General features: G+C 35.5%; 1 protein-coding gene across 1 annotated transcript; it reads right to left on the bottom strand.

The window, feature by feature from the left end:
* Positions 1 to 685: 685 nt before the first annotated feature.
* On the bottom strand, positions 686 to 25,701 carry LOC101203464 (suppressor of mec-8 and unc-52 protein homolog 1). Its single transcript, XM_004138624.3, has 16 exons — positions 25,499 to 25,701; positions 24,804 to 25,014; positions 20,544 to 20,696; positions 14,552 to 14,600; positions 13,806 to 13,889; positions 10,306 to 10,409; positions 7,412 to 7,498; positions 7,288 to 7,341; positions 7,043 to 7,138; positions 6,624 to 6,751; positions 6,266 to 6,392; positions 6,093 to 6,152; positions 5,867 to 5,974; positions 2,630 to 2,730; positions 1,822 to 1,873; positions 686 to 1,081 (listed from the first exon to the last, which is right to left on the bottom strand). The coding sequence occupies exons 1-16, from the start codon at positions 25,525 to 25,527 to the stop codon at positions 983 to 985; spliced, it is 1,542 nt and encodes a 513-aa protein (XP_004138672.1). The 5' UTR covers positions 25,528 to 25,701; the 3' UTR covers positions 686 to 982.
* Positions 25,702 to 27,095: the final 1,394 nt, after the last annotated feature.

The following is a 27,095-nucleotide window of genomic DNA, read 5'->3' as shown; positions in this document are numbered from 1 at the left end:
TATTCGTGGGTTGATTGAATTTTTCAAATCATCAAGCTTCTTGAATGCGAGCCCGTCTGATAAATTTTAAACTCTACCTACATCATACTCAGTCTGGCCAAGGTTCGGTACTTTCTTTCCGTAGTTTCGTACTGTCATTGACTACATAATAGAACATTTAGCAAAGCACAAGACAAGTTAAAAATCAAGTAGACTATCGGGGGAAATGGGCGGTCCTAAATAACCACGCATCATCAGCAAGGGCATCAAAATGCATAGGCCTGCAAACTGAAGGATGAAATATAAAATGGAATAAGAAACCATCTTATGGTTACCTTGTCTATTTAAAATCAATTGGCACCAAGACATCAAATATCAGTAACAACTATTCTTTAGATCACTCATATACTCATACATGCCATGCTGTTCACTTCGTGTAATATTCATTCTACATGCGATGAAGGAAACATTTTGCAGCTTGTAAATACCAAAACATCTAAATTAAGAGTGTATACTTGTATAAGAATAAAAGACCTTGGTTTCCTATTCTTATGGTGACCAAGTACTTCACATAACTTAGGACTCATCAAAAACTTGGCTTTGGCTCTCATTCCAATTTCTAGCTTTTAGATAGAGACGTCACCCAGTGATTAGCGACACCAGAATATGACAATAAGGACATTTAGATCAAAAGGTTCAAAGGTTATACTTAAAAGTTCAAGATAATGTCTTTTCAAAAAAAGAAAAAAAAAATCAAAATAATGCACTAAGGAATAGTAGAGTGCAGTTGTCAACTCCTAAGAAATCGATTTACCACTTTATCTTTACTCTACACAGATGGGCATGCGCACGCAACACCACCACAAGATTCCATACATGGGTTATCATCATTTAAAATAATGCCAAAGTCTATCTAGAAAACTAAGTTGCTAACGAGATAAATGAATACAATATAACTTAAAAACTGCTAAGTTTTACACATAAAATAGCATAGGTAAAAGAGTCAAGGCTTCCATAATTTCATTGTGCTGTCTTCACTATAAGTAGCAACGAGATTTCTATGAGGATGATGACTCACGCCTATCACGTCTTTCTCATGAACCTGGAAGAAACAAATTAAAAGAATTTTGTATCGTTAATTTTTCCCTTTTCAGACTTAATTCGAGTTCAAACAATCTAGCATCCCGTCATGTAATTGAATACATAACAATCCAAACCAATTGTAGTGACAATTTATGCCAGTTAGCGATATATGATATATGTATACTAATAGACTGATATGTGTAAATTATTTAAAACCTAAAAAATATTTAAACGGCAGACAGAATTATGGATAGAAAACAAAACCAAATATCACTCTGTTAGAAACCTTTTTTATTCTATTGATATTGTATATCAAATGATAGAATGAGCATACAAACAATTCTGGATAGAGAATAAAGCAGCATATCACTTCTATGCTCTTTTTTATTCCATTGATATCACATATCAATGATAAACTTTAAATGTAAAGACTATCAACTTGACATTGAAACTAATCTAGTTATATGACAAACCAAGGATGAGACAGTTTCTATTACTTTATCAGACTAATCATTGACGGAAAGGGCAGCCTAAAGTACAGTAACTTAATTCCTTATAGTTTACATATTAGCGAGCCTACTCTGATTTCATCAAATATTTAAATGAAATACTTTAACTAATTAAAAATGCCATTGATAAAAAATCTGTTCCAATCTTTCGATATTCTTGGAAATATGTTGTTTACTAGAAAATATATTTTTATAGCAATTGAGAATCGGCCAAGAGAAACCCCAAGTAATTGGAGTTCAAAACCCATACCTTCATGAGATGCTCCAGCTTACCGGATTGGTGGCTGAAGCAATACATATTCCTGCATATGACAGACAAATTAAAGATCAAACATTAAAAATTAAATTTATTTTTTTAAAAAAAGTAATTTGTAGTTTAGGGTACTAAAGCTTGGTTAGAATCGTTAGATAGACATATAGTTAGGCAAATCCACCAAAGAAATTATAGTTTGGTAAGGTCAAACAATCATACTTCCGAAGGGGTACCAACTACCAAGAATTTGCAGCATTGTAAAGTACCTATGGACGACCAACATTTAGAGCGGCAATTCAAGATCATATAATCTAGGTCACTAACCAAAAATTGACAGAAGAAATACAATTTGGTATGGTCAGACAAATCATTTCCCTAAAAAGGTAACTACCAAGAATTTGCAACATTGTAAAGTACCTATAAACTACAATTCTAGATCATATAGTCTAGGGGTACTAAACCTGGACTAGCTCGTATATAGTTGTACTTATGCCACTGAAGAAATTGCATATTGGTAAAGGTCAAACAACCATACTTCCGTAAAAACTGAAAAAGGTACCAACTAAAATAATTTGCAACATTGTAAAGTACCTATAAACAGCCACGCCCCAAAAAAAAAAATGCACCAAACATGAAACTGAAAAGGGTACCAACTACCAAGAATTTGCAACATTGTTAAGTATGAGTACCTATCAGCTATCAAGTACCAAGAACAAATTTCACACTTAACCAAACATGACAAATCAAGTACACAGCACAGCTGGATGACTTTATTTTTATCCATCCATAACATAAGAAAACAGACCTGTCTTCACCAATGCAGTATATCCATTCACCTTTTGGTGATAAGCAAGCGGCAACAAAATCTCCCCCTTCCCTTTTACCAGATGAGAAGCTCTTGACAACCTACATGCAAGAGAGATGATTATTAAAATGACACAAGCCGTCAAAACCCATTAAGTTGAACCATAGAAAGGTTGCTTGTAATCAAAGAAAGTTCCTGTCAAAACAAGACAGCTTTGAGAGATACAAAACACAGATTCAAAATACCCCCATGTTGTGTTATTCATCCAGAGGCTATTATCATGAGTGTAAAGAGTTGGAAGATAAACAACATTTTTATGCGTTTCGAAATAAGGTCAGGGTTTTTTATGTTGAAGATCTAGGCGGGAAAATCAAAGTGTTCCTCTCCTCAAGAATGCAGCTTGAAGAATCCTTGAATCATCTATTACCCTTGCCACATTATTCTTTGTTTCTAAAGAAATCAAGGGTTGATCATGGTGTGGTGCACCTTGCCAAGATCCATTCATCCAAAGATTGGTTTGTAGAATGTGTAACATGGCCCTCCTCGGGTGAAAGAAAGAATATCCACATTCATTTAGGAAGTGGAAAAGAAGGTTTGCTCCTATTCAAAGGTATGATTAAATCACGCCTCATTTCTTCCTCTCCAGGTCAAAATCAAGAAGGCTGAATTAAGTGGGGTTTGCGACCTTAAAATTCCCCCTTTGACTCTTTTCGAAATAACACCATCAAGCATTCAGTTTTTGTCAATAACCCAGATCTCTTGAAAGTTTACAGCTCTAAAATCCAAGTCCCTGAGCATTTTTCCAAGTCAGTAAATAGCACTTCTCGTTCAAAGTGTCTCAAATAATTTTCCACCAGATTTGCCTAAAGAGTTGATGTCAATAGTCAGTGAATGTGGAATTATTCTGGCCTAATTTAAAAGTGCAGCCATCCCTAAAGAAAAGGTTTGCTCGTGGTTCCTATGGTAAAGTATTGCTGGCTTTTCATGGTAACTGCCAAGAAATATTTTGTTCAGAAGGCGAAAATGCTAATGTTTCGTGTAACTCATCTTTGGAAGTCTTCATTGCCAGAAACTATGGTTGCTCTTCTAATATTTCTCAAGCTTCTTCTCTTAGATTATCTTGTTCATCGTGAATCAAGTTATGGTTGACAAAGGTGCTGGAATCTATTGAAGTGGCTTACCAGAGAAATATTTTGGTGAATATCTTTAGTACTTCTACATGCATGGGGGATGAGTTTTCAATTGGAACATCAATTTGAAGATTCAACATGGTGGGTTGAGGTGTTGTATAGGAAGTACAACCTTTTGTTGATGCTGATATTTTGAAAGATTTTTTTGTTCCTCTTCTGGGTTTGGACTACTTCGGCAAGATAGCTTTGAGATCTCCACTTGCATCTTTTTGCTAGTCTTTAGATCCAAATGGTTTCCTTTTGAGAAAGTTATTTTGTTATGCTTTGTATTTAGATCTCTTCATTTTGGTTCTGTTTTAACTTCATCTTTTCTTTTGGTTTTTGCCTTTTTAGCTTGTTCTTTGAAATCAACTATAGTCTCTTTGTTTGTTTTGGTCGTTTTCCCAAAGATCATTTTTGGGCAGTTTGTTTTGATGTTTTTGTCTTTTTTTCTTTTTTTTTTGCTCTTTGTATAATTCTCTTGTACTTTGAGCATTAGTCTAATTTTCCTTTATCAATAAAAAAGTTCGTCTCTGTGTCAAAACAACAATATTTCAGCTAATCTTCCAGATTCTTCAAGTACAGTGTTTTCAAAGCGCAAGGGGCACTTTAAGGCAACAAGCTATTTAATCGACTTAAGGCGAGAGGTGACAAAAAAAGTGCCCGATTGAAGCAATGCACACCTAATAAAATAATTAATTATTTTTTTTTTACAATTATGGATTAAAGAAATACTTAAAATTTTAAAATGTTAAAATATAAACAAAACTATTAAGAAAAATAAACTAATAAAATAGTTGACAGAAGCAATAGAAACAGAAATGCTTTTTAGGTGGGTAAAAAATAGTTCTTTGAGTAATGGGGCAGAAATTTTGCCATTTGGCAGTTCGCTTGGCATGCAGCCAACATTACTTTAATTCCAGCAGCCGCCAAGCCTTCAAATGCAGCCAACATTACTTTAATTCCAGCAGCCGCCAAGCCTTCAACTCTCTTCTAAGAAATTTAAAAGTAAAAAGAGAACATAACATCTCTTCTTCCATTCTGATTTCCGACCAATTTTCTTTTATATCATTTTCCACCCCCCTTCTTCCTTTCCATCATTTTTAATAAGCAACTGATGGATGGCTAAGCAAAAAGATGAATTCTTCCATTTTCTTCTACTACTTCTGCTACATAAGCAACTGATCAATGATGTGTGTATTCAGGTAAAACAACATTGAGTCTCATTTCCCTCATAACCATATAAACCCACACAACCATTTACCCTTATCCATAGTGACGTTCCAAGGCCACCACCTCATCTGGACAACGGTAGTTTAAAACTTTTATTGATGATCATACCCATCTTACCTGAGATTCCTTATCAAGATAAATCTTAGGTTTCCTCTGTTTTTCAAAACTTCTATCATACCACTGAAACACAATTCAATAAAAAATTTGCAATTCTTCTGCGTGATAATAGGCAGAAATTTCAAAACCATAATCTTAGTGGGTTCCTAGCCTCCAAGGAGATTGTTCACTAAAGCTCATATGCCTACACTCCTCAACAAAATGAGGTGGCTAAGCAAAAAAACGTCATTTTCTGAAAGTAGCTCATTCTCTTATGCTATCTACTTCCCTTCATACCCACGGGGAGATGTCATTCTTACAATAGCTTATTTAATCAATAGAATGTCTTTTCGTGTCCTCCACCTTCAAACTCCCTTAGATTGTCTTAAGGAGTCCTACCCTTCTACCCGTCTAATTTTTAATAGTTTCCAATTGTGTTCTGTATCTAAGTCTTTTATGAATTTTTTCATTCAAGATATTTGTCCAAGATGGGGAGCTTTTCTTTTCCTGTTTGATCTTTGGATATGCATCATGCTGTTACATTCTTTAATGCTCTATTTTTTCTTTTTCTTACTTCTACTTTATTTCATTGTATCTTTTAGCATTAGAGACTCTTTTCATCATATCAACGAAAAGTTCCATTTCCTTTCCGAACAAAAAAAATGAGTCACTGATCTGGGATAGAAAATTGAGGGAAGAAAATGATCCCACTCCCAGCTTAGCAATTAACCAATGTTACCTGCCCTTGCAATGTCATGATGTATATTGACGATGTCTTGTTACAAACAACAATATGATCTGCATTTTTGGGGAAGATATGAACTGAATTCACCGAGGCATCTCCTCCCTAGCATTCCCAAAAGTGAAGAACAAAGGTGAGCAACACTAAGATTGCAAGCAACCAAGGAAACTCGAAGTTCAAAAAAGTTAATTTCTCTCATCAATATAAATGCACTATCGCAAACCCTTAATGGAGGTGGTGGCTTGAATGTATGCAGACAATCGGTTGTCTTCACATCCCAAACCTACAATGAACAATAAATTTAGTATGTTACTTGGGACGAGTAAATAAATCCCCAGCCTGCCAACTACATTGCACATTCTGTCATTCATAGAATGCATCAAAATAACGATCAACCTTAACCGTGCAATCACTAGATGCGGTAATGACACGTGCTCCATCATTAGTAAAGACTGCATCATTCACGTATGATGAATGGCCACGGAATTCCTTCAACAGCTTACCAGACTTTAGACCATGGATTCTATACCAAATATAAAACCTATCAGTAATACCATTTAAAAAAGGGGGAGAAGCCTGAACCATTCAAGAATTAATTTGGAGAAAGAAAGTAAAAATGAAATTCCTTAAGAAAACCCCGATAAACTAAATCACATAATACTATAATTGCCATTGACATATACCACATATAATGATATCCACTTAAGCAACATAGAAAATGTTCTCATAGCAACAATCAAGATCTTGAACCAACCTCGCTGTGGTGTCAAAAGATGTACTCAGCAACTGGGTTCCGTCACGAGAGAAAACAACACTTGTAACTCCCTGAGAATGCGCACGTTCAAGACGTCGCAAGCATTGGCCAGTTCTGATACGCCATACCTATATCATGACAAAAAATATGGCATCGAATTGATTGAAATAACACAATATTGAACCAATTATATATTCTCATAAATATAATATTTGACAATATCTGCTATTTAGAAAATTAGGCCACAAGCATCTACAGAGTTGTATGGAGAGTATTTATTCTAGCAACACAGTTAAATGACTGATTAAGACGGATAATGAAGCAAAAAACATTATCAAATAAGAGATTACAGACTGATATCCTAATACAAGAATGATTACATTACAGAAGTGATTGAAGAAGATGAACTCAGAACTCACTTTGATTTTTCCATCTTGTGAACCAGAAGCAATCATCTCTGAGTCTCTACTAAAATCAACACAAAGGACCGGATCATCATGCATCATAAAAGTTTCCTGCAATTCCACTTGCATATCAAAAAAAGCAACTGACAAGAAACTAATATAAGAACATGTAAAGACAATGCTTTACAATATACCAAAATGAAGTGGACTTAATTATGGAAAATAAATAGCATGCAACAAAGGACAGAAAGCATACTTACATCAGCCTGGTACTGAAGATCCTTCTTGAGTTTCCCACTTATATAATCCCAGACCTGTATGCAAATAGAAGTTAAAGAAGCTACGAGAAAAATTCTCTAGCATCCCATACATCTGTATAGATACCTCAATGAATCCATCTACGGAGCAAGAAACAAGAAACTGCCCATCTGGTGAGAATCGAGCACATTCCGCATGACTTTTTGTACCAAACTGCATTAAAATTACCTTGAACCATTAGTAAATTGATCCTAATCCAGAAAGAAGTGAAGAATGCCAGGAAAGACCAAATAAACTGATAGAACACTGATATAGTGTTTCTATTTATTGATATTTGCAACGGAATTACAATCTCAAAGCAGTAAAAGAAAATATAAAGAACCCTAACCCCTTGCCCTTCCTCTCTTTCAAGGAATATTGCAGCCTTAATTCTTCACCCTTCTCCCTCCCAACAGACTCCTATTTATATTCCATACCCAACTCCTATTTATACTCTAACTAACTTTCTCTCTCCATAACAAACTCCTACTTATGCTCTATTATTTTATTATGGAGCATCTACTAACAATATTAAAACTAAGGCTATTCTCCTAGCACGTGCGGTTAACCTTCTTCTTTTTCCTTCTACTGTATTGGTGTATAATTGGGGGTCTATCATAAACATCTTACTATTCTTTCTCTAAACGAGAAATGAGAAACAAGAACATGCGTACGTACATACAATTTAAGAATTAAAAAAAAACTGAGACTCAGAAGTACAAGTCTCCACTCATAAATATCTTTCTTTTCAAATGGAAACATAAATTTTCATTGATAAAATGAAAAGAAATACATAGAAAGGATCGGGAGGGGACGAAAGGCTCTAAAGGCGCTGAAGGAGGCTACCGACAAATTGAAGAAGTCTGAGCGTGCGTGAGACTTTTTGGCTTTTGGCCTTCCTTAAAAGCCAACCTTTATAAGTGTCAAACGAGTTAATCAGGGAGAGATTTATTTTGAATTATAGGATTAATAATGATGCTTGTTCCAAAACATATTTGAAGAAATCTGAGCATGCGTGTGAATATTTGAATATTTACCACAGCCCATCAACTTAAGCTTTTGAATAAATAAATGATTTAACAGAAGCATAAAACCTCTGGAAAAATAAAATAAAAAGAAAACCCTTCTACAATTGTGAAAAATATAAACTTAAATTACAAAAGCTCTTTGAAAATTGAAATGGAAGCATGAAGATAATCACAAAATCTAATGAGAGACCAAATATCCAAAGGCTCCCACTTTACGTTCTACCATTCCTCCCACCCCAAAGATTCCAATAAATAGTGCATGCCCCGCAAACATAAGAATCCACCCTCATAAAAAAAGGCTTATTGATGAGGAACTCCCTGAACACATCACTAAAAATGCTATGATGAGCAAACTTGACCCAAAAGCTTGAAGAAGAAAAAACAGCTCCAAACAAATCTCGTAAACTCACACCTCAATAGAACATGATCCATGTTCTTTAATTGCTCATTGTATAACCATCTTGTACTTTGAGCTCTGCCTCGCTTTTTATAATAAATGAGATTCGTTTCCTTTCCAAAAAAAGAATATGATCCAAGTCTTCCTATATCTTTTGTTAGAGAATACAGCATAACGAGCCTAAAAAACGTTAAAGAAGTAAACTACCAAACTAGAAAACTATACGAACTTGAATTGTCTAAATTTCAGATTTTGCATACACTTGCCATCATCTACTTCGCTACTGCAAAAAAAAATTATTTGATTGCATCTAAAAAGAGCTATCAACCTATAAAACCTTAAAGCAATGACCAAAAGTCCTGAAAGGGAGAAACACCATCAATAAGAGAGGACCAGTTACAGCAAACAAGGCTTAGACAACTATAACTCTAAAGACCATATCATCATTCAGCCAAAGAATTCATAACTTAAGAATATCCAAAGCATCTTCAAGACTTGTAGACAGTAGCAGCAATGTGTTGAGTTCTAAAACAGTAACAACTTCTTCAAACCAGCAAGGGAAAATCGATTTGGAGGGAACAAACAAAATCCTCACACACATGAAAGAAAACTTAAAACCAAGAGATGACTTCTCTCCTTCTGCACTTCTTTACATCATCTTTTTCCTCCCTTTCTTTCCTATTTCTTTTTTTTTTTTTCACAATAAGTGGATGAGGAATTAAACATCTAACTTCCAATGTTACCAAATGTTCCTGAAACGAAAATTGAACCTCTAACTTCAAAGTTATCATACATACTTAATCATGTCAGTTGAGCTATGCTCATTCTCTTTTTTTTTCATAAAGGAGACAGCCTCTTTATTAATATTAATCTAATAATAATGAGATAAAACCTCATAGTACAAGAGAATCATACCATGAGCATGTAACCATAGATGAGGAGGTGCACCTGGGCATCTCAACTAGATTGACACCCCATAATAAGGTATAATAATAATGAGCTATGCTCATTCTGGTATCCGTTTTATTTATGCAAACCGAAACGTCCAAAAGAACCAAAAATCATGAGAAAGTCGAATTCGTGTGGGCTTGAGGAAGCTATAAGAATTTATGTGTTAATATTATAACAATACTGCAACAATCATCCTTATGAATGGGCAAATGAGAAGAAAAAATAAACATTTTTGGTTTTCTTATGTGAGTCTCTAGAGCCTTTAGGTTCTTTTTCTTTTCGAAAGGAAACAACATATTTCATTGATATAATGAAAGAACAAAAGCTCAAGATACAGTAGTACATGAAACAAAGAATACAAGAGAAATAAATGTCTAGACTGAAAAGATAAATGCACTCCAATTCAGACAAATATCTTGAACAGAAAAATTAGTTTTCTATCCAACTGCATGTCATTGACTATCCTCGGTCTCTTCTAGAAAATGATGGTAAATAGCGTTTACCACAAAAAAACATGTCTTAAAAATAGTAATAATACTAATCAATAAATAAAAAAATCATGCATGGTGGAATATTCAAAAAAGCAATGGATTAGCTCAACTCACCTTAATTGTGTGAGAAAGAGTTGTTGGATAAACATCCTCCACATCTTGTTTCATGGCAGCAGTTCCACGAAATAAGTCAAACTGCGTTCCTGGAGGAAGTAAACCTGAAAAAAGAATAAATCACTGATCGTCACAGTGACCATATGAAACATTTATACAATAAATTTAACAGTCATCATCCAATGTATTAGTCACATTAATGGGAAAAGGATATTAGTTTCCACTTTACACAATATGTACTCCAGTACTAGTGATCGCACATCGATATTATTTTTTAAATTCTTTTAAAACGAAATTAAAACTTCACGTTGAAATAACTAAATGAGTCTAATGCTCAAAGTATATGAGACAAATAAAAACTTAGCAGGAAATGCAAATTACTTGAACATAACTAGAACAAGACAAGAGCAAGCCAAAAAGAAAAAACAAAGCTAAAAAAGATATTAGTGTGTTCCCATTCAAACTAACATCTTGAATAAAGTAATCAACAAAAAATTTGGAAGGAGAACGCCATGAAGAAGCTTTGACTATAAGATAACTAATGTCTTGAATAGAGTAACCAACAAATAATCTGGAAAAAGAACACCATTAAGAAGCTCAATCTCACAACAATCAAACCAAGGAAGTGAACTAGTCGCGAAAAATGGTTGGTATCTTCAATTTTAGGACAAAAATTGATAACCGAGTCCTCAGGTAAGTCCTCTTCTCTTTCCTCCCTCTCCGTCCTTTTGCTTCTCTCTCCTCTTCAACAACCTCCAAAACATAAGATTGGCATCACCAGCTCCTGCCTTCCGTTCATTTCTCTAGCGTTTCACCAAGCAAAGGCATATAAGCAATAGAAGTAACAAGCTACCAAGTCCTCCAAACGCACTACTATATTTTGTTCGAAGATGACAAGTTCCAAGTAGAAGATGTGGAAGCTCAAACAAGGTTGTCAGTTACTGAGGCACAATTGAACTGGGACATGTAACGGCCCTCCTACAAGGTCTGGAAGATGGTTTCTTTCAGAATTTTAGGGAGCTGAATCGAGGAAGATTGAAAGTGCCAAAAATCAGGATTAAAGATGGATGGGTGCTAAGCTGTGATATTTGGCCATTGTCAGGTGGTCACTCCAACATTCTAGTGTGTTCAGGGGTTGGACATGAAGGGCTGGTCAGATTTCCATAAAATGTTGAAGAGCACCTTGATCAGGGCTGATTGTATAAGATAGTTTGCAAATAAAGCCCCACGCCTAAAACTCCAACAGAGAGTAAGAGTTTAAGCTATGCTGACAGTGTGATTGGGAGGAGACATACCACGAAATCAAAAGAAAGGAAAGCAGGGGGCCAACTTTGTTGAACGTCAGACTGATTCCAAAGCTGAAGAAAACAGATTTCAAGACTCCTCTGTTTTGAAGGCAGCAAAACAGAGCTAATAGGTGATAAAGAATACAAAAGTCATCGGGCAAAATTCGACCACCTTTGGATTGTCACGAGACGTTTTGCCTTTGCTGATTGAAGGGAGATAAGGAAAATGCTGGAAACATATTTTGGAACAAGCATCATTATTAATCCTCTGATGAAAATGCTCTCATTACTGTTGATCAAGGTGCAATTGAGGATTTTATCATCGAAGCAAGATGATGGCGGCGATGGGTCCTTTCCATCTCAAGTTCGAAAAGTGGGACAAATTCAACCATAGCAGACCTCTGGTGGTAAAAGGATTCGGTGGTTGATTGAGAATTCAACAATTGCCATTGGATTCCTGGTACATGAAAACTTTTGAAGTAATTGAAGATCACTTTGAGGGAATGGAAGATATAGCCATAGAATCACTCAACCTCATAAACTACAGTGAGGCGTGAATTCAGGTCAAACACAATTTATGTGATTTCATGCCTACCACTATCGAAATTACAAACTTTAACCGGGGAAATACTTTTTTGAACTTTTGCAACATTGAGCCCATGGATTCCCCAAGCATCACCGTTGGTTGTTAAAAACTTCAAAAACCCAATCGATCAATTCAGACACCCAGCAGCAATTCAGACAAGGAATACGTTTTACCATCTGAAATTAATGGCGCCATGCCATCTGGCGTTTTTGGTTCCTCTTCCCCAAGCAATGCAAAAGAGTTTGCTTCTCCCATTATTCCAGACGCAGAGCATCAGAATCCACCAAGCGATAGTGAAGACTGCCGAAGTTCATCATCAAATATCCGTTTCACCAAATCCAAACGAAGATCCCTTTGAAGCACTTTATTCAGATGAAAACCTCATTTAACAACGACTAGACAGCTCTCCTGAGGTCTAAATCTTCTGGAGCATATTCTGTTAAGTTTCAAGAGAAGCACACATAAAACCGAACTATAATTCGTGTCTCGCTTACAAATGACAATCCACAATGAAGGCAGAAGGTCTTAGTATATGTCTCTTGTACTCTAAAGAATACCTTGAAATTTTCTTTTATTTGTACTCTTAGTATATGTCTCTTGTACTTTGAGTTTGTTTTGATAATAAAGAGACCGTCTCCTTTTTTAAAAAAAAAGAATTGGTTGCAAAAGATGTGTTGGTTCCTTCTTTTTTTAATATTCATGAGTGTCCTGGCTAGCTTACGTGACAACCCGTCTAACTCTGTAACATTTAGGTGTCAAGGAAACTTGAAAGGATAGAATTGCAAATACTAAGAGTAACACTCTGAAATTTTAAGAGCCCAGACAAGGCTGACACTGTGCAAGCAACAAATGAAACAGAAAATCTAAAGATTCAAAGCTGAGTGTCAATGAATGGTAAGCAAACACGTGGAGATCTAGGACTTGAGTGAGAAAGACGTTGTGAGCGGCAAAAAGGAAAATCAATTGTAAAAGAGCAAAAAACAAGATGAGATGATGAAGTTGTGGTCCAGACCCTAAACCTTAAACCTAGAACCCTATTTGCATCATTTGGTGAAGTGGAAAAAGAAGTTGTGGTCCAAAGTAGTGCTGTTTGCGACATTTTGTCTTCGCCCTTGTATTTCCCAAGCAACATCATATCGCTAGAATTAGGATTAGTTTGCCTTTCAATTCTCTATAAATAAAGAAATTCTCTTCTTGTATAGACAAAAAAAATTGATAATGAAGACTTTGGAGAAAGTTTTCCTTTTTTTTTTTCTTTTAGCCTACATCAACATGTTTTGATAAATGAGATCTGACAAAATTATTTTTTTAGAACAAACTTCATTGAAAAAAATTAAAAAAAATACACAGGTGGATGGAAAAAGAAATAACAACAATAAATAAATAGAAAGATAAATAACCAAAGCCCACAAACGGAAGCCATATCGGAGGACAACTATATAAAAGGGCACCTAACATATAATTATAAAAGATCATCGAAATCAAATCCCTAAGAGAAGCAAGACATTTAACACAGGACCCAGTATCGTCCTCAACTCTCTAAACACTCTATTATCTGCTCACCCAATGATCCCGCAATATGGAAAAATGATAGTTGAGGTGTAAAGTGTAACACAACATCAAATTACCTTGGTGTTGTTGCCATTTTAAAGCCTGACCAATCAGAGCCATTAAACGAGAAGGTGCAACCACGGTAACTTCAGCTGCAAGGGCTGTAAAATACAAATTGGAACGTAGCCAACACACAGTCAGCAACAGTAACACAGATACACATGTAAAAGCAACCTAAAATTTCATTAAAAACTCAAGAAACATACAATAATTTAAAATAGATAAACATATCCAAATTTTACCCATTTTTTTCTGATATAAAATAAGGGACCTGTTCCTTAGATCTTCTCATGTCTTAAAAATGAAACTTTGATTGAGTCCTTGACGAAAAACCTATCCTAAAGAAGAAGACGAAAGGTTACAAAAACGGCTAGCATCTTTAAAATCTACTAAAGAAATAAGTGGCACATTATTATTTGAAAAATACTAAAAACTTGAGGGGGGCAATCCCAATTAATCTTACGAAAAAGACCAACAATAGGTTACAATGTTTAAAACCACCAGACGATGTCAACATTCTTCTATGCTTTAAAGTAGTTCAATGAAGTTTCAGTTTAAGTGAGTTATTTCCCATTCAACTTCTTCTAGATACATATATATATATATATATATATGAGACAAACATGCCCATGCTTTCTTTCATTTTTTTTAATGAAAGTCGTTTTCATACAAAAAAAAGGTGAGAATATTGAATTCTCAACCATGATAAGAAATTAAGATCATACAAAAGATGAGCAAATGAAAAATAGATAAAGTTCAAAACCTTGTGCAATTTGCGCTCGGCGTTTCTCTTTTGTTGAATCTTGATAAGCCTGCCAAAATAACTATTTAAACATCTCAAGAATAAAATGAGCCATCACATTTATGTGTGCGCAAGTGGGTAGAGCACCTTGGTAAATTGGGACAGATTTTTTTTTAAAAAGGGAAACACACCTTTTATTGAATTAATGAAAACAGACAAAGTCTCAAAATACAAGATTGTGTTAGGATCAGGAGGTGCACCCGAGCATCTCATCTAGGATGACACCCCCATATCACCTTCATCATATCCAAACTATAGTAAAAAGACATACATCAAGCAACAAAGGCCAGTCTACTATAACATAGGTAGGAGACTAATCAACAAACAAAAATTTTAAAAAATATAAAACAAACAAATTATACATGACATATGAACTATGCAGGAAAAATAAAGAAATTCCAATTTAAACATAAATCTTGAATGGAAAAGCCTGTAAACACCAAGCAGGAGCGTTATTTCACATGGCTTCAAACGACCTAACCTTTGGGTCTTGGTTACTAAAGACTAAATGGTTACCCCTAGCCCCTCGTTCTTTCAAATTGGAGTTCTTTTTTGTAATTGTGTAACTTTGTATTTTATTAGGTATCTACTTCACTGCATGCAGTAAATTCCAACAATATGCAAGCTGACAAAGAAACAACAGCTCTAATATATGATATATTGCATTCGATATTATTCAAACAGCACTAGACAAACGAACAGAATCTTAACAATCAACAATGAAAAGTAAGTTAAAAGACCCGAAAGACTCCAACACATTCAAGAGAGCTAGAAGTCCTCTCCAACTCCTCTCATCCTCAACCGAAATTCTCCCCCACACAGACTAGAAAACATTCCGTTATAACAGCCTCCCTTGGTCCCCACTGCTAACCACACAGCTTAGCTTATGTCCCCCGTACCCTCTGTCCCCAGTGCTCCTTTACTGCCCCTTCTACCAACGTATAAAAGATCAAGGGTCTCACAATACCCCCTCCCCCCCAAAAGATCACCTTAAAAAGAAGGAAATTGTTGGTTCATTAAATGTATCGGTTCCCATGTAGCTTCATTGTCACATAAGCTCTTCCACTTGATCACCCGTTCATTCGTAGCCAACTCCCCATTCCAAAAAATTCCTAGAATCAACTGAAGTGTTACTTGCAACTCAAATTCTTCAGTCAACTCAGGTAGATGTTCGTGAACTGTAGAAGGTAGTACTGCACCAGAATTCAGCCCGGTATCCGCTCCACATTTTGGGTTGTTCATTCCAGAAACAATGTAAATATATTTCTAAGCATCTATTCACCCTCTCTCTTTGCCATCGATTTGAGGGTGGAAGATTGTTCTCCCCTTTAACACTACCATGCATAGCAAACAATTCCTTCCAAAAATTACTCTGGAAGATTTTGTCTCTATCTGAAACTATATGCTTGGGTATCCCATGAAGATGAACCACCTTTACTTGTTTGGCCCAATGAGGGTGATGGAATAAGGATGACTGAGTAACGTGAAATGAGCATACTTACTAAGTCAATAGACTACTACCATAATCAAATCACAGCCAGCCAATTTTGGTTGTCCTTCAATAAAATCCATGGAAAGTTACTCCGAAATTTAGTTTGGGAAGTGATTGCGACAAACACCCTAGACATAGGGACTCTGTTTTGCTTCATTCACAAATAATACAAATATCAACATACTTTTTTCACATCTGTTAACATTCCAGCCCAATATACCTCCCATGTTACCTTTTATACATTCATAGAAACCCTAAGCGTCCTCCCAAGATGAAATCATGGGAAGTGTGGAGTAATGTCGGAAAGTGTGGAATAATGTTGGAATAAGTGTTGATGAATGAGACAATAATACTAATCGGTCATTGTACATCAACCTTGCCTGCTGTAGATGAAACTTGGGCTTGTTATTTGGGTCTTTTTTCAACGTATGAATCATCTTTTGCAAACCTTCGTCACTCTCAACCTTCTTGAGCACCACTTCTACATCTAACAAAGTTGTGTTTGTTAAAGTGTAAAAAATTGCTGGTGGCAATTGAAACGAAGTGTATATGGCTTTGTTTTGTAGTCCCGACTAGTATCGTATTTTGAGATTATAACCATGTAGCTTGGTCAACCATCTCTGAAATTGAGGTTGTACCTTTGACTGTTCAAATAAATTTTCAAAGCCTATTGATCAGAAATCACGATGAATTTGTTGCCTAGAAGGTAATTTCTCCATTTAAGAACGGGAAACATGAAGTGAACCGTTTTGGTTTCTTTCCATGTAATGTCTCCATTTCTTAATGGCCAAATACCATAGCCATGAGCTTTCCCCATCATAAATTGATTTAGCTTGATCCCTTGAAGACAAAGTTAGACTAAAATACACAATTCGCTTGGATTCTTGAGTCAACACAGCTACCAACCCAACTTCTAAAGCATCGATTTCTATAATAAAGAAAGGGAAAAACAAGAGAGAGCTAACATTGGAATTGTCATCGTAGCTCGTTTCAATTCTTCAAAAGCTTGAATTGAATCATCATTCTACACAAAAGCAACCTTGTGCAATAGGCGAGTTAAGGGAGCCCAAGAAATCCTCTAAGTTCAATTACATTCTTGGGACATGTCCACTCCATTATCATCTTAATCTTGTTGTTATCAGCTTCAACCCCCTGGCTTGATACCCATTGGCCTAAGATATTATGTTCTAGATTGACAGAAAATGCATTTCTAATATTTTGCAAATAACTTTGCAATCAGACAGGACATTGTCAACCACTCACAAGCGACTTCATGTGTAATATATCTAAGCAACACACAATTTGCACTCTGTTTCAACACTTGTACCATTTTTCATCTCTTAAAAATCATCTAATTGAAGACTTCTTTGTGTGGTCTGTGGGTTCTATTTCATTTCTTTTGGGTTCTGTCACTCTCTTTCCAATAGGGAAGCTAAGGAGGTGTCTGCTTTTCTTTCTTTACTCGAGGCCCACCCCTTTAAAAGAGGGAGAAAGGATGTTAGAGTCTAGAGCCTCAATCCATTGGAACATTTCTCATGCAAGTCTTTCTTTCAATTTCTGGTCGACCTTCCCCCTTAGGTGTGCCTATCTTCTCAGTGATTTGGAGGATTAAGATCCCTAAAAAGGTGAGGTTCTTTACTTGACAAGTTCTGTATGGTTGTGCTAACACATTGGGTCAGCTTACGAGGAAGATGCCTTTGCTTGTCGGCCCTTCTGTTGTATTGTTTGTCGAAAGGCGAAGGAAGACTTGGACCATGTTCTCCGACACTGATTTGTCGAAAGGCGAAGGAAGACATTTGGGATGATGTGTGCTCATTAGGTACTAGTGATATGATCGAGAAGTTCCTCCTCAATCTGCCTTTAAGGGAGAATGTGTTCTCTTTGTGGATAGTAGAAATGTTTGCAACCTATGGGTCTTGTGGGGTGAGCAGAATGGATTTTAGGGGAGTGGAAAGACCCTAAGAAATTTTGTTCCCTTGATTGTTTCCAAGTCTCTCAGTCGGTTTTAATTTTGAAGACCTATTGTAATTATTCTAGGAGCAATATTTCTCATGAGTGGAGTCCCCTCTTGTAGATAGAGTTGTCCTATTTTTGTGGGCTTGTCTTTTTGTGCTATCGTGTATTCTTTCATTTTTTTTCTCAATGAAAGTTGTCGTTTTTTATTCAAAAGAAAAACAACAATTAGAACTACTACTACTACTACTACTGAGAAACACACCAATATGCGATAAAAAAAAATACATGAATGAGCCGCCTCATGAAAGGCTTAAAGAACTTATTTATCTTTATTTCTAAAACAGAGACAAGCCTCTTTATTAATAAAGGAAAATGAGACTAATGCTCAATGTACAAGAGAATTATACTAAGAACAAAATAAGAAAAGACAAAAATATCCAAACAAGCTGCCCAAAGATGATCTCGGCAAATACAAGGGGAAACGACCAAAACAAACAAATGCAAAGAACAAGCTAAAAAGGCGAAATCCAACAGAGTAAATGAAGTTAAAACAGAACCAAAACGAAGAGATCTAAATACAAAGCATAACGAAATAACTCTCTCAAAAGGAAACCATTCGGATCTAGAGACTAGCAAAAAGATGCAACCGGTGATCTCAAAGTTATCTTGCCAAAAGTCCAAACCCAGAAGAGGAACGAAAAATTCTTTCAAAATAACAGCATCAGCAAAAGGTTGTACTTCCTTTTGCACCACCTCAACACACTATGTTGAATCTTTAGAGACAAAGTTTGATGTTCCAATTAAAGAACTTATTTATCAAAGATTGGAAAGTCACCAATGCGTTCGTTAACCCAAAAGGCATGACCAAAAATTTTTCATGAGTAGTAAAAATTTGTGGTCATGCCTAGATATTGGCATAGCGATTTGGTAGTAAAACCCTCCATGTGTCTAGGTTCCATTTCCAAGAATTTGCAACCAAGGGCCTTGTGGATGCATAGGTCGCAAGACTCACGATCTAGTTTCCAGCAATGTGAAATAGTAGCATCCTTGCAATTGGAGAGGTGAAAAGCCTAGAGAAAGCATCTTTAATTTACTGAGGAGTTCTTCAATATCTCAAATGGAGAACTTATCATCAATCCTTACTTGATTTAGTGTCCTATAATCCATGCAAAAATGTCATTCCCCAACTTCTTAACTAACAAAACAAGGCTCGAGAATTGTCTCGTTGTATAACACTCTTGTACTATGAGCTTTTGTCTCTTTGGATATCAATAAATGAGGTCGTTTCCTTTCACCAAAAAAAAAAAAAAACCTATCATTCCTCTCCCTCCCCCCTCCCCCCCCCCCCCCCCCCCCCCCAAAAAAAATATCCCACTCAATTGCAAGGATCGCTTTTGTGTGGTTGGTCTTCGACTTCAAGCCCTATCAATGGAGAGCAACGGTGGGGTTACCTTTTGGGGATAGGCGACAACTTTTTTTTTTGAATCAGAGACAAGCTTCTTTATTGATGTAAAACTCAAAAGTACAAGAGAATTATACAATGAAAAAAATAGAGAAGCCAAAAAGAGGGGAGGGGGACCAAGGAAAAACCAAAGACCAAAAGAAAATCCAAGAGAAGACAAAACTCGAAGCGATCTCAGACCTAAAAACCAAGGATGCAACTAATGTTGAAAGGCTCCAAGAATTCTTCCAAAGCAAAACTTCCAAAATGCCCAACCAAACTGAAAACTATTGGCGTTATTAAACACCCACTAAAAGTGAAAAATGATGAACCAATGCCCAAAATTGCTTCACCCACTGAAAGATCACTGAAGGGCTTCAAAAGATGCTTTAACCAAATAACTTCTAATGACAAGAAATTGAATAAGATTAACAAAACAATTTAAAAATCAAATTATTGTTTTGGGTTCATGCAGTAAAATCTATGCCCCCTAAGTTACATTTTAAACATGATAAAAGACTATTTCAAGAGAAGTCACGTGTGTGGTCAAATTGGTTCCATTCGTCGACTCAAGGATTTTTTTTTCTTGGGTTCCCTTCCTAAACTGTATGCAGAGCGATTGATTCAGAATTTAGGGTTAAATTGGAATGCCTTTATTTTGATTTGCAATTATGTTTTCTACTTTTTCTCTTGTAATTTTTAGCTTTTTCCTTTTCATTATATATATAAAAAAAAAAGGTCTTTTATGCCTGTTGCTTGGTATAAATGACCTCCCCTTTTTCGTAACTATAGTATCCCCCCCTTCCTTTTTGTCCAAATTAGATACGAGCTTCCCCTATCTTTTATAATTTCATAGATCCATTAATTTGTTTCTTATAAAAATAAATAAAGATGTACATGAACTAGTAACATCCTTTTTGTCGAATTTAGATCTCAGCTTCCCCCATAATTTATAATTTCATACATCAATAAATTTGGTTCTTATAAAAACAAATAAAGAAGTAAATCAACTAGTAACCTGCATAAAGAAAAAAAAGTCTTCAGATTTATTAACTAGCCCTTACCTCGTTCGGATCAAAGTATGTTCGGACTAATAAATGCTCAAGTCGCAGGTATCTTTCAGGTTGCTCTTGCTTCATGACACCCATCACTTGAGTTTGCCTTAGAATAGCACGAGCCGTATCCAATTCACGAAGCTCAATCATTTCTAATACAATCTGAAAACAGAATTACAAGAAAGTTTCAAATCATGAGATGCGTCAAGATTCTCAAAACTGATGAACTTTCTTAAGAGAAGTGCAATCAAACATTAAATATACATAATCTACAATTCTAACCAAAGTTTAAAGTGTTTAAGACTTTATCTCCGTTTGTTATAAAAAAAAAAAAAGACTTTATCACCAAGCTTATGAAGAAAAAGGTTGTGAAATGGAGGAAAGGAGGCAATATACTAGTGATTTTAGAATGCGGAATTCGAGATTTCGTTCTTTTCTTCTTGTCTATCAACTAGCTGAAACTCATTCCTCTGACACTTGTCTTCGTAATTTTTATGAAAACAACTTTCATTGAGAAAAAAATGAAAGAATACAAGGGCATACAAAAAAAACTTGCTCACCAAAACCACCCCACTTACAAAAAAAGGGGACCAACTAAGTAAAATACTGCCTAAGGAATAGTTACAAAAGTTCTTCGAAATTGAAGCCCAAAGAGACACATGAAATCTAACCAAGTACCAAATCTCAGTAAGACCCCTCTCTTTACCCCTGAACACCCTATCATTGCTCTCACGCTATATGTCCCAAATAACTGCACACATCCCTACAAGCCATAAAAAACCCCTTTTATCTTTGAAAAGCAGATGGAGGAGGAACTCCTAGATCATCGCTTTGACGCTCTAGAAACCAGCAAAGCTAACACCAAACTCCTGAAGGAAGGAGCACCACACGGCCCTTGCAAACTAGCAATCCCAACAAGCAATATCAAGATCTTCCTCCACCTTCTAATACAATATGCAACAAAAAGGCCCGACAAGCGAAGTTCTCCTAACAAGCCTATCAACAGTATTAACTTCACCAAGCAAGACTTGTTAGATAAAGAGCCTAACTTTCTTAGGAACCTTTTTCCTCCACACCAAATCAAAAACCGACGCTTTAGGGGGAGCAGGATCCAACAACAGACTAAACATAGACTTATAGGAGAAACCCAACTAGGATTAGGATTCCAAACACGAACATCCCTTCTCCCAGAGCACCCCTCAAGCAAGAAAAGAAGAGAAGCCACCTCTATCGTTTACCTATTGGTCAAATTACAACGAAACTCGAAAGAGAAAGACATGGAATTCTCACATCTCACCAAAAGGTCCGAGATAGTACAATTTTTGGAAGAAGATAAATGAAATAGATGCAGAAATATCAAACAAAGGGAATTCTCCCCCACCCACTGGTCCTACCAAAAGTAAGTGTCCTTACCATCCCCCACTAAACAGCAAGAAAATCGAGAAAAAGAAGGGAGCTCTAAAGAAATATCCTTCCAAGGATTTCAAAAAGTGCCTTTAACACCTAACGACGTCCGCTCAAAAGGATGGGGACCATGCTTGCTCACAATAATCCTATGCCAAAGAGAATCAGATTCAAGATAGAAGCACCAAAGCCACTTTGCCAACAAAGATATGTTACGGATTATAAGGTTACCAATCCCTAATCCCCCCTTACTCATGGGTTGCCCCACCAACTCCCAATTAACCAGATGGGAGCCATGACCCTCCCCCACCCCCTCCCACGGGAAATCTCTCATGTACTTTTCAATACTCTTACACACCAAGCTAGGAGACTTAAACCACAAAAGATAATACACCAAGATACCACTTAACACAGATTTAATCAAAGTTAATCTGCCAGCTTTCAAGAAGAACCCTTTCTTCCACACTTCCAATCTCTTGCAAATTTTGTCACATGTTGGGTTCCAAAAGGACACAAATCTCAAATTACCCCCTAAAGAAAGCCCAAGGTAAGAAGATGGGAAAGAACCCACCTCACAATCAAAAACCTTAGCCTGCCTCTAAATCTTAGCTTGATCAGAATTAATACCATAAATAGTGCACTTGCTTCTATTGATTTTCAGCCCCACCATCTCTTCAAAGAACTCAACCATATGATTGAGAGTGTGGAAAGACTCCTCTTTTCTGAAACAAAATAACATTGGATCATCGGCAAATTGAAGGTGCAATAAGACCACTCCATCTCTACCAATCTTAAAAGGCTCAATAATGTTTCCCTCGACCCCTTTGTTGACATCCGACTTAAGACATCCACCACAAGTAAAAACAGAAACGGGAACAGTGGATCCCCTTGTCTTAGACCCTTAGAAGCTTGAATCGATCCTTTTGGGCTCATTGATGAGAATGAAATACTTGACATTTTGAACACACCCCACACCCACATTCTCCATTTGTAACCGAAGTCTTCCAAAAAATCCCAATCCACATGGACGTACGCTTTCTCAAAGTCAAGTTTTAACAGAACCCTTCCAAATTCTTCAATCTAGACTCCTCAATAGCTTCATTAGCTATCAAAGCTTGGTCTAGAAACTGCCTTCCAGTCAAAAAGGCCCCCTGAGAATCAGAAACTGTCGACGAGAGCACTTTCCTTAAACGATTAGCAAGAGCTTACCTTGTAGACGCAAGTAATGAGGCTAATAGGCCAAAACTCCTTCACCCTATTCGCGTTTTCCTTTTTAGGAATCAAGCATATTAAGGTTTCAATCAACAAACTGTTCAAAATCCTTCTTATGAAGAATTCCTTGAACCCACTCCAAGTCTCCTCTGATAAGATTCTAATTCTCCTTAAAGAACACATCTGCGCCAAGAGACTTGTTACCATCATAACTAAAAACAACATTTTCAATCTCCTCTAACGAGAAGGAGCCACTAATTCCTCATCCTCCCTTGTTGATATAGGACTCCAGCTTATGCCCTCCACAAACGACTTAATCAACACCCCATGACTATAGAGATTTTTTTTTTTAAACAGAGACAAACTTTTTTATTAAGAATATAACTCAAAGTACAAGAGAGTTATACATTGAGTGTAGTAAAGAAGCCTAACGAGCAAAAGAGCGGGAGGAGGAGGGGGGGCAAAACTATAGAGGTTAGAGAAAGAATTTAAGATCTCCTCCTCAATTCCATCCTATCTCTAGTACAAACCCCATTGTCTAAAACTAAAAGACCAATATGATTCTTCTTCCTTCTTCCATTAGCCATTCTATGGAAGAAACCCGAGTTACAATCTCCTACCCTGGCCCACTTGATTTTACACTTTCGATACCAACTCACATTATCCTTTCTAAATCACCTCCTCAAGGTTCCTTTTTAAATTAAACCTCTCCTCAATGAGACCGATGTTAAGGAGGCCATCCGATTCAAGAGCAGCAATCTCATCAATCCTGGCAACAATCTCCTTCTCCGTAATTTTATTTTTTTGTACATTTTGCCGTCGACGGTGTTCTTGTTTCAAATTAAGGAGGATAGCTATAAAACAGGCAATGTACAAGGAAAACAAAATGGAACTCACACTGTGAATGTATTATCGAAATCCGATGAAATAAACTTTTTCTAAAAACAAAGAGGAAAACAGGAAGGACTTAAGGCTCTAACCTTCCTGACCTATTGAGGCAATGAAAACAAGCAGTCCAAACAAAGATATTAGTATGTTGGGAATTTCCCTTTTGACAGTTCCAAGGAAAGTTTCTCTTGGTAGTTGGTTGACTTCTCCAACCTTCATTTTGACAAAAAGAATAAATAATGTACCAGCAAAAAGAAAACCCCAGAAGAGTGAAGACTCACAAGCTCTTGCCAAAAGTGAATCGTCTTCGTTTCTTACAAAAATAATTAATAAAAACAATCAAATAGAAGATAAATCTTAATTGTGCCAACAAGAGAACTTGTTGAATAGTATAGCAGATGATGTTATCCCAAACCCAGATGAACTTAATATTCAAAATGCAACTATATATACGGGTTTCTTATAAAAGTAAAATGTGAAATGAAATAATTAAATAAATGCTACCATAGAGTCCTCTTTCTTCAAATTTTGAGTTCCAGACATTTCTAGAATCCCATGCTCATCTATAATGTTGCCACAAAGCCATTTGTCAACCCCTCCATCTATGTTTCCAACCCCAACCCACTAGGGGACTACATGCTTAAGGATAGTCAAATTATCTACACCGTAAAATCTTTCTGCCATTCATCGAGTACAAATTTTCTTCCAAAAGCAAAATGCACCATTTTGTCCTAAAGTATAAAATATTAGTCTGTTTAACTTTACCTGTTCATACAAGTCCTCTAATTTATTTCTTGGAAGCTTAAGTTGAGATACTTGAGGCAATATAGCATCCCACCGTCCAGAGTTTATATCAGCAACAAAAGTTTCAATGCTGTCTACAGTATTCAAAGAAACCTGACACTCGTTCTGTAGCGTCTGGAACGTTTGGTGCAGTGAATTTTCTTTACAAAACTGAAGCACGATCTTGATGACACTGAATGAAAAGCATTGTGATCAATAGTTGAGCCCAAAGTGGAATATGTGAATTGCTGCTTAGAGATCACACCCAACGGAAAGTTGAGTAAATATAACTTTTAATAGTAAATCATCGGAAATGCATTCAAAGTGGTTAGCAAGCCATACGAGCAACTGCCAAACGTTTATACGTAAAACAATAGTGTAAAAGTCGTTCTTACTTAAAACCAGAGAATGCCAATGCTACAAATATGAACAACAGAGAACAATGGAAAACTAATGAAATTTGGAATGTAAAAAATGCCTACTATAGCGTATAGCCGGCAGTTTGAAAACCTAATAAACGAAAAACCAAAATAGATAAGTAAAAATAAAATAGAAGCAGCTCAGAATTAGCACATAAAGTAAGTCGTTTTTCCCTTCGATCATCGAAATTTCTGGGTACTATGAGACACAGATTGCACTAAGAAATGGCCAAGTGATGAATGAAAAAGCAAACATACTCCCTAGCTTCGATTTCGAGTGTAGACATGCTGGGAAAGCTCGAGGGTAAAACTCAACCAGAGGAAAGCGGGGGAGAGTATAGATTAGGGCTTAATTTTTTTGCCGGGAATGATTTGCCAAGTAACGGCTCCAAATAAAGACTGAGCTGAACTCAGAAGTTAGGAAACTATTATCCAGAGTATGAACATGTATTCTGGTTCGGCCGATAATTCGAGCACAAATATGGGCCGAGCCTTGGCCCTTTTTTACCTTTCTCTAGTATAGCTTAAATTCACACGTCCCTTTACACACACCCTAATATAAAAAATTGGAATGGAATACTATTTTAACAATAATAATTAAGGATATAGCAACATTTTAAAAAAATTGTAAATGTAGCAAAACTATCACCGATAAACTTGTATCGCTGATAGACTTCGTATTGTATATCAGTGATAGACCAATATTTACAACATGGTCTATAAGTGATAGACTTATATCATTGATAGAATTTGACAAATTTTGTTATATTTATAAATTTTTTAAAATTGTATTATATACTTAATTAATTGGAATTTAATTACTAAATTTGCAACTATCCTTATTTCATATATATTACCTATTAAAAATTTAGCAATTAAATTTAAAATAATTAAATATATAATAATATTTTACAAATTTTCCAAATATAGTAAAATTTATCAAATTCTATCAATAGAGGATCATATGAGTATCCAAGTCTATCGACCATAATTTTATTATATTCGTAAATTTTTTCAAATAGTACTATATACTTAATTACTATTCATAAAATGTCATCGATTATAATTACTAGCCTAATCCACGGCTGATATTACAACAAAATACGACCCACTCGACTATTTCATTATTTTTATATAAAAAAATATATATTGATTTAAGTTGAAAGCATTTAATATGTTCATCTTTTAATTGTGTAATATTTGATTTATATTTAATGTTAGATAAAACATATTTATTTTTTAATATGCTGAAAAATAAAAATATAAACATTGTATATTATTTCGCATATAGAATTATATATTATAAAACGTTCATATGTTCGTGCACTAAGAAATATATAGTAGTTTATTTATTGAAGTACAAATATATATCGAGTACATTATTTTGTATATAATATGTAGTGTTGTGTGTGAGATGGTATATTGTATTGTCATTTTGTGCACTTAAGCAATATACCGTTGTATATATTTTTTCTTATGTTTATATACAAATTGTATGTAAGTTGCCTAATATATACACTATATTTCACGTATTTTTCATATACACGTATTATTTAGTTATTTTATAAATATATACACAATATTATATAATAATAACGCTAACATACGATAAATTGGAGCATAAAATAAGATAGTTGACATCCTTGGATTATTTGAAATAAACTTATATATATATATATATATATATATATATATATGAATTTGAAAACAAAATGCATTAATAAATTTGGTATATATATTCGATATGATTTGGTGTGGGGTGAAGTGGAGTCAGAATGAGGATGAAGTCAAAGTACGAACTGACAGTAGCGATCTTATGTCAAACTTGAAATGTAAACTGGAGTCGTAAAGATTA

The sequence above is a fragment of the Cucumis sativus genome, chromosome 2, assembly GCF_000004075.3.
Source record: "Cucumis sativus cultivar 9930 chromosome 2, Cucumber_9930_V3, whole genome shotgun sequence".
In the NCBI taxonomy this organism is placed as follows: Eukaryota; Viridiplantae; Streptophyta; class Magnoliopsida; order Cucurbitales; family Cucurbitaceae; genus Cucumis; species Cucumis sativus.
The sequence above is the reverse complement of the archived record's forward strand: the minus strand, read 5'-3'. Positions and strand labels throughout refer to the sequence as shown.